We start from the raw sequence: 9,262 nt of genomic DNA, 5'->3' as shown, positions 1-9,262 counted from the left end.
TAACAGGAAGGGCAATAACATTCTTAGATAATAGTTGATTGTACTAGCAGGAAGGACAATGACATTGTTAGATAAATCGATTTTATAAAATACCTATACACTTTTTGAATGTCACTTGATTTTCTGATTGATTCAGTAAATGCTTGATATAGTAAAACTAATTTACTAACATTTTTGATTGAGGGTGAATTGCATTTCGAATACAGTGATTTTTGGCAGAATAATTGTTTAACTTTCGGTTTATGATTATTTTTCGGAATTTTGCCCAAAAGGTTTGATATCTGAATTGTCGAGAGGGCGCTGAAACTACTTAGCGGTTTGTAATGTTTATCTTTGATGACATGTGCATGATTACGTATTGGGCGGTAAATTATTCAGTTTTTGCTAGCAAGGTATGGTAATCATATTATTCATTTCACTGATGAACCAACGCACTATAATTGTTAATATGTATATATTTACATGAACACCCCTTATTAGATTGGTATATTAAACTAGCTACGTTATACACTGGATTAATTGTTTCTCTAGTTTCATCTGTTGGTGTTACAGTTAATGTAATAATGTAGTTAGCTATCTTTGATTTTAATGACAGGAAATTATAATACAAATATTATTGTTAATATTACTCTATAATGTTTATTGTTAAGTCGTTTGTTTTGCTTATCTTTTCTTTTTTTTGACGTAAACAAAGCGTTGCCACTTAATTAAATGAAAGTAAAGATTGAGAAAATGAGTAAAAGTTAAAACTAAATGTAAACTGTAAAGTGAGTAATTACAAAAGTGTTGATGTTTGCTAAATTATTTTGTTTTTAAACAAAGTAATGTTTAAAACATCAGGCTAAGTACGTTAGTCTGATTAGATTATGTTAATGTAGAGAGCAATTTTATTGTTGCTAATTGCATAATAATACGTGTTGTTTTGCAATATTTATTCTCAGTATCATTGCTAGGTGCTTTAAAGATTCGGGGCTTGAGCCCATAGGCGTGGGAATTTTCGGCATTTCAGTATTTTAATTTTTCAAAACATCAACTGGGGTTTGGGGGAATTGTCAGATAGAATCAGATCATGGGTCACTCTGTGCCAGCGCTTAGCAACACCTCTGTTTATTGTTGAACTGAGCATTTGAAATTTAATTGTTTTTTTAATTTTGATAGTCACATAATGACATGTATTTATGAGTTTTAAAGTCTGTTAAGTAACCCTGTTTTGTTGTTTACTATATATTTCCCAGAAAAGTAATTCCTGGATTAAAATAATTTTATTTTAAAACTATAGCTATGACTGTTAAATTATAAAACAAATATGAAAACCTTGTCTGCATAGTTACTGAGTTTGTATTAAAAAATAAAACTCATATTGGACTGAAAATTTTCTGATCCAAAGACTGCATTGTCTATTGAGGAGGAATGTTTACTTGTAAATTTAAGATTGCAAATACAAGCAATATTACAATTTACAGTAAAAACATTTAAGGCTTGTGCTTAACTCAACCAAGTCACAGACCTAACAAAAATAAATATAACCATTTTATGCATAATTTATTTAAAAAGGCAACTAGGTGAACCATGAGTGTATAACTAACAGTAGGAGTAGGTTCTACTTGATAACAAGTTTAGCTTTAGACTTCCAGTGTTCCTCCTTATTACTCCTAATAGTTAAGGTCCAACCTACTACAAAAATGTTTATTCATGAATACTGTTATTAGTAGTTTAAACATTTAAACATACATATGTAGCTTTAGAAAGCTATAGTGGTAAAGAAGAATTTACTCCAAAAAGTTTTCCAAAAAATTAAGTGCAATGAAATGTAAATGGAACAGTAGCAAAGTATGTTGAGTTCTTGATATGTTGTATTCAGTGAGAAAATGTTTTCATTTATCAGTGGTGCCTAAAGCTTGTTGCTGTTACAAGTTTTATATCATAACCTTTTGAAAACAAATGCAGATTAAACTAAAGTATTCAAATATAACAAACATTTTTAGGATGTTTGCAAGTGATGGGAAATTGAGTTAATTATGTATTTTTATACGAATACAAAAAATAATTACACTAACTTGTTAGCTTTAGAAGTTGTGGTTAATAGAAGTATTTTGTTGTTCTTGTTGTGAAGTACTGAGAATTGTATTGCAGAATAACTTGTTGAGGTGGTTCTGGAAGGATGACACGTTTTTGTGGAGTCAAAACATGCAGTAGAGCAGATGTTGTTTTCTAAAAAAGTGTCTGATTGTTGTAGAGAGATTAGGCAGGCACCTCATGAGTTGTTTGTGAAACATATAACCCCAGACCCTGTAATAATGGGTGGAAGGTGTTTAGTTTCACAGATTTAGATGATGTTAAAGATGTGATCATACTGCTGAATCTTGCATTGCAGGGAAATCATGGTCATCTTCATGATTAATCTTAGCTTGGATGAGGCTTCTTGTTCTGAGGAGGCTTGGGAAGATTATGATTTGAATCAGAATATGAAAGAGCTTAATAATGTTTAAAATAGTTGTTTTAGATCTTGTTTGTGCTTCTGATGGTCGGAACTGTCATTGAACTCGTTTGACAGTGTTTTAAGCATTATGTTGTGTGATATTGTAGTCTTATATTATTTGTGGTTACTATAACTTAAAATCAAATTTGTAACCTGTGACACTCAAAGACCATCAAAAAACGTTATAAACCAAAATGTCAGGTAGAGTAAAAAACCATTTATTTGAAGTTCTTTGTTGTCTTTTTTGAATATGATTTCCATCCTTCAGTTAGCACTGAAAACTTTAAAAGTTAAAAAAAATTGTCATTGTTTATAAGAGTACATTTATCATATCATATAACCGTTTACATTTACATGGAAACTAGATGTGTGGCCAGTAAAAAAAATCTCTTACTTAAGGAAAACTGATTATAATAACTCTCAGTGTTTTTGAAAGACAGATATTAAGGATAACATCTTTACATGTAATGAATGCTGTAAAATAGAGCAGTGTCTTCAGTGTGTTAAGATCTGATTTTAAGCATGTTCTGAAATCATTGAATAATGGAATTAAAGGAAAGACTAATGCAAAACAAGAAAGTAAAGGGTACATGGGTTTTACAGATTAAAGACATCAAGCAGGTAAAAGTGTGAGTAAGACCAAGAAGGTCTTATCTTTCATCTGCTCTAAAAACTTTCTTTTGATAAGACACTCCAACTCTGTTTGAAAGGCAGCCACTAATGCCTGGTAGTTGTTTTGGCTTTCTTTGAGAGGTTGTTTAATCTGTTATTTTTAACTGTTAAGCCTCTGATAGCAAGTTGAATATCTTATGTTCCACAACTCCATTCACCTTAGAGATCATTTCAAACCGTATCTGATATGCTTCCTGTGGGTGTTTCATTGGACATTTTTGATGAGTTGACCTATTAAATTTCATAACTTGTTGAAATGGTGTAGCTGGAGTAGTCTAGAACAAGTCATGCAGTCATAGTAGCAACACAGTGGTGATAAAAGTGTAGACCAGGTCAGTTCTTGTATTCCATATTGCATAGTTAATGGTGTTTGAGATTGAAACTTCTCGGGTATACATAGCGATAGGTGTGTTTCAAACATACTTACCTCTGTTGACAGTAATAGCTATTTCTCGATCTTCATCTTTGCCATCTGATGTTGTGTTCCCTTGCTCCAGTCTTTATATAATCCACTCGACTGCTCTCGACAATATCTAATTTGCAAAACTTTACGCTGGCCCTCACACACCCTCTATGCAGGTACTGTATATAAGCACTGTATGCAGACAATAAAATCACTTTTTCTCGATCAAGCATTCAGACTAATGTTTTGTGATTTACATTTTCTTAGTTTTTGTTTTCCAATAATCAGGAATTCTTTGTTTTGTTATTTAGAGATATATTTTGTTAGATTTGTTTTTCCTACAAATATATTTAAAAAAACATTGAATATGAATTCCCGTGTAACGATTTCAAGCACGGAGGCTACTTAGCCTTCGTCTGTTCCCCCCCTTTGGTATCTAGTGGTGATCAGCAGTCGGGGTGGGTAGGGTGGGGACACTCTCCATGGTAGCTGTCCGTGACCTGATTTGGGGTGAAATCGAGTCCTTCATGCAGCCACGGGGTATCTCTCCAGGAGGTGCTGACTTGAATTTTCATTCTGAAAGGGGATATTCTGGAAGAATTTAAACTCCTCATTTCCTGCTCCTTCTTTCACTAGAACTTCCTCTCCTGATCAGCCACCTTCTGCCCCTTTTTCAGCAGTTAGTTACACATGTTTGTGAAGTTTTGGAGATGCAACCAGTTGCCTTTAAATCTACCCCTGCTTTGTTGTCCGATCATTCTCAAGGGGATTACTTAGTTTTCCTCCTCCTCCTGATATTGCTGTGTATGCAGGGAGGTTTGCAACACAATTACGTGAGGGTGTTATGCCTCCCCCTCTCATTTATCTGAACAACATCTCCTGGTGTATCATTGTCAGGATGATATATATATTTGGACACTCAAAGGTTGGATCCGTTGTTGGATCTGTGGGGTGCCAGGTACGAACGTGTTATCTTTCTTAACAGGTCACAATTTTTGTGGATTCGTTTGACTCTTCCTACTGTTTTAAGATACTTCTCTTCCCTTCAACTTTTGTCTGAAAGATATCACTGATTGCCTCAACAACTTGACAATGAACTGGGCCCTTGACTGGTCACTACTAGGACATGTTTGTCCTTTTCAGGACTTGCCTTGATGTCGTGGTTGGTCTGTTACTGGGACTTATGTCGGGATGCATTTTTGGAGGGTATTCACTTACCTTCTTCTGCCCTTCAAGATTTACGGGAAGCGCCTTTTCTTCTGCCTTATTTATTTGCTGGAATTCCAGAATTTTTAGAAGCCAGAGGTGACACAGCACGTTTGCAGCCTTCTTTGTCTTTGGCTGCTTGACTCTATTCTACTTCCACTTGTACTTCTGCAGGTTGATCCCTTCGTGTCTCAAGGCCCCCTCCTTCCACTCATCATTCCATTGGTATGTGGACTTTTCCCGACACGTTCATATCTCATTACCTTCACGGTCTGGCAGTTTCCTCTTCAAAGGGACTTCGTCTTCCCCCTGTGGCTGTGTTGACTACCTCTACTATATTTTAACAGGGTGGTGAGTAACGTGTTATCTGACTTACTGTTCTTGTTCTTTTCTCATATAGGGTCCCTATTGCTTTCTTTTGGATCCCACTCAGTGGCAAGTGTCTCCCAGTCGGATATGCTTGTATTTAAATTCCACATTAGCAGCCTTTATATCGGTTCCTGGTTGCAATGGGCTATGTCGAGATGAGGTGTTCCATAAGACCATCTGGATGCAATTTTGGATGGTGATATCTTATTACAATATTTCTAATGGACCGCAACTCATGGACTATCATGAGTAAAGCTAAAGGGGATTTTTCCAGGCCCTGCTGACCTTAAAGCTGAATCAATCGAGATCAGTTTGCTTTTAAAAATTAGGGAATGTGATTTACCTGTTGCACTGTCTCCGGAGACCTGTTCCTCAGGACTCCCCAATGCTTATGTTCCCCCCTTACTTCTACTAGTGGAGCTCGGGAGTCCTTACCACACCCAGTTCCCACTTGCTGAGGTGGTGGACAGAGGATTTTCCTGGAAGTTTTTCCCAGATGTTGGTAGGAGCAAGACCAACCTTCATAAAAGCCTACTTGTAAAAACAGTCCAGATTTGATGTTGGGGGGGGGTTTGGGCCCTCTTATAAACACTGTCAGATCTTGGGTTGTTCATGCAGGGGATCCACTATCTCCTCGTAAATCCAGACACGGCAAGGTCCCATCTTTGGTCCTTGGTGGGATGGTGTCCTATGGGTAAGTGGAATTCTCCTTGCCCACTTAGTGGGGGACTAAAGACAACTGTTTGTAAATCCAGACTGGGTGAGTTCTGGACTTTGGTGGAGTTGGACATATGATCCTGTCAATCCAGACCTGGGCTGTTGCCTTTTGGACTTCTTCAGGTTGATCAGAAGGATTGCCCTCTTTGGTGTTGCTTTCTTTCTTTCATAAATCTGGTGGTTTGAAATGCATCATTTTGTTGTTACTGGTAGGGATCATATCACAAAGATGTATATATCTGTGGTCCAACTGCTCTGGTCAACAACGTGGGATATGGGTACCATGACCCCTTAAATCCAACCCAAGTTGTGGAACCTCAGCTGTTTTGTCAGGGCTGGACCATTATACTTGTATTATATTCCACCCTTTTCAATTTTCTGTAGTTCAGAGTGAAGAGCATACCTGTTCTGGATGTGGTGTGAGGTTCCCCACTTCTCATGGTACATATTTGTTCTCTGCAGACAATTTCTATGTGATCTATGTCCTCACTGGCCCCTCTGCCTTCTAAATGTGGGATTCTAGCTATTAGTGTCAGCTGAAAATGTATTTCCAAACATACTTACCACCGCTGACACTCTCCCTACCTTCCTCCCTCACTAAGAGCCAGTGTTAGTGACCAGAATGAGGTAAGTCTCGAAAAAGTGATTTTATTGTCTACATACAGTGCTTATATACAGTACCTGCATAGAAGGCGTGTCAGGGCCGGCATAAAGTTTTGCAAATTAGATATTGCCGAGGGCAGTCGAGTGGCGTACATAAAGACTGGAGCAAGCGAACACAACTTTAGATGGCAAAGATGAAGATCAAGAAATAGCTATTAGTGTCAGCAGAGGTAAGTATGTTTGGAAATACATTTTAAGTTTAGGAAAATGATAACTTTAGCATCTTACACTTACCAGTTCAGTTTCTAAATGTTTTATTTTGACACTGAATTCCTTCTGTACATTTCCTTTGGTTTTCTTGATCTTGTCTTCAGTCAAATTATGATTTCCCCTCATAATTCTTCTCTAAATTTTCTGTTTCATTTTTATAATTCCTTTTAAGTTCCTGTCTCTCTCTTCTTCAACTTCTTATAGTTTTCTTTTTCACCTTTTAATTTTTTGCCTTTCGTCTTGGTTTTCTTTCCGGTTTTCATCATTTTTACTAAATTTTCAATCGTGTTTTGAGCATCTTTAATAATTATGCTTGTCATGAGACATTTATAATCTTGAAGTTCAGAGTTGATTTTGTTTTTACTGAAATAATCCATCTTCTGACATAAGTCTAATGATTTCTATTTTGGACAGGTTTTTCCTGATTGTTTGTTAAAGAGAAGAATGCAAATTGAAGTGTACTTAATTTATTTTTTTGACTAAAATTATACCTATCATTAGTTGCATAAAACCATGAACTTGAAGTTATACCTATCATTAGTTGCATAAAACCATGAACTTGCAAGTTCATGGTTTTATGCAAGTAATGATAGGTATAACTTCACTAATAAACAACATAAAAACAGAAATTCTGCTTCATTTCCAATTTTCACAAAAACATTCAAAGTTTCTGGAACTGAACTATCTGGCTGACAGTAGCAGTCAAACTGACTAAATCATGCACTGATTACATATAAACTGACTAACAGACTCACTTGTTAACACTAACCTAACTAGCTCTTTATATCTGGCTTAAAACTGTTTTAAAACTTTGGGGAAAAAATTCAGACATTAAACCATGTGCTCATTATGTGATGTCAAAATTGAGCCAAGAAGTTTTGATAGCTTGTTTCTTATGATTGTCAGTGTACAGGAACTGAAGATAAGACAAGTATAATTTGATATTACGTACACACTGCAGTAGTATTTATTAACTGTCATTAATGTTAACACTCTATGATACTGACGATTGATAGAGCAAGGACTGAGATTGATCCAAGAAAATACGTGTTTCAGTGCACCATAAGTAAAGATCAGATTGAAGACATCAGTTGACTATGATGATCAAGAAGATTTGCTGTCTCGGTGCAGGATACGTTGGAGGTCCAACTTGCACTGTAATAGCCCTAAAATGCCCAGACATTCAGGTGGTTGTAGTTGATAAAAGTGAAACTCGCATTCAGCAGTGGAACTCTGCTATTCTGCCAATTTATGAGGTAATGTTACCGTGGTAACATTTATTCAGTGATTGCTACGAGTTTTAATGTATATGTATTTGTAATGTGTTTACTATTAAGCACTTTGAGTAGTAGTGGAGTAGTTGGTTTGGGCAGTTTCATTATAATGTTTTGCCTAAAGTGTTTTATGTATGTATATATATATATATAGGAGATCAATACTCAAACAGTCAAGCAATAGAGAATCCGAAGGAATGACTGCGTTAAAAACAGCAATGATAAATGACATTTAAATGAACAAAAAACAAGCCCAAACAAAAGTTAAACAAAGACGCTGCACAAATCAAAAGGATCCCCAGGGCACAGGCTATAATGTGGGATATAATATGTGCCCTGGGTGTTGGAGATGACTGCGGAAGTAGGACCCACATTGCGGTGGGGATACACCGTCTGTCAGTCTTAACCTCCGTTCACTAGTCTCACGTGAAGAAATTAAAAAAATATTCAAAAGTAGAAATTAGGAGAACGAGATGTGGGTGCTCTAGCTCACAACGTCCCACACCTATATCACCCTTCACTGCTTGTTGCTCTCCAAAGTAAAATTAATAAATAAAAAAAGGTAGAAAAAAAAATAATAAAGAAATACAAAATAAAGTACTACTGCTTGGGGGTAAGTAATGTAAACTTACCTCCTGAGGTTGGTATTCCAGCCCCATTGTAGTAGTAAAGCACTAATTAGTAGCACAGTAGACAAATTATACTAGTACAACATCCCAACCAAGTTATCTAAACTAACTAGTATAACTCCCAACCACCAACCTTTAAGTCCACTGTAGCTACAAATTTTCAGACGCTACACAAGCCTTTACATGCGATAAGGTGTTCATCCACATAAAAGTAGTACCAAGTTGTTTAAATTACCTTATTAAAACAAGAATACTTATTGGAAACTATCAGCAAAATCTCCTTAATGTTTACTTCTGTATATTTATTTAATATTAATGTTCTTATATTTATTACAGAATATTTTAATAATTTTATTCAAAGTTTCTTTATTAAATCTGTTGAATATTAATTTCTGTATTAATATTTCAACATTAATAATGAAATATTGTAATTTATTACAACCGTATATTGGAAGAGAAAAATATTTTCTTTTATCAAAAACATTTAGATTGATATCGTTATCAATTATTTTAATTTCAAGAGCTAAATAATGTGCCTCTACATCCGAGATTGAAGTATTTTCAATTTCTAATTCTACTGGATAAATAGTATTAATAAAATTATTTATCTCATGATTATTTATACTAATTAAATCATCTA

General features: G+C 35.4%; 1 protein-coding gene across 4 annotated transcripts in view; it reads left to right on the top strand.

The window, feature by feature from the left end:
• The first annotated feature begins 313 nt into the window (after nucleotides 1–313).
• The window catches only part of LOC106472843 (UDP-glucose 6-dehydrogenase-like), a 56,521-nt gene continuing 47,572 nt past the window's right edge, over nucleotides 314–9,262 (top strand). For 3 of the 4 annotated variants that reach the window (XR_002613543.1, XM_013933510.2, XM_022401389.1), the window contains exons 1-2: nucleotides 314–392; nucleotides 7,776–7,975. Coding sequence is in view for 3 of the 4 variants with exons in the window: in XM_013933510.2 (XP_013788964.1) it covers nucleotides 7,817–7,975 (159 nt within the window). In the remaining variant the exon portion in view is untranslated. Of the gene's footprint in view, nucleotides 393–7,759; nucleotides 7,976–9,262 lie in introns of those variants that run through there. The other variant, XM_022401388.1, reaches the window with a different exon arrangement.

Source organism: Limulus polyphemus, unplaced genomic scaffold (assembly GCF_000517525.1).
Source record: "Limulus polyphemus unplaced genomic scaffold, Limulus_polyphemus-2.1.2 Scaffold5660, whole genome shotgun sequence".
Lineage (NCBI taxonomy): Eukaryota > Metazoa > Arthropoda > Merostomata > Xiphosura > Limulidae > Limulus > Limulus polyphemus.
The sequence above is the reverse complement of the archived record's forward strand: the minus strand, read 5'-3'. Positions and strand labels throughout refer to the sequence as shown.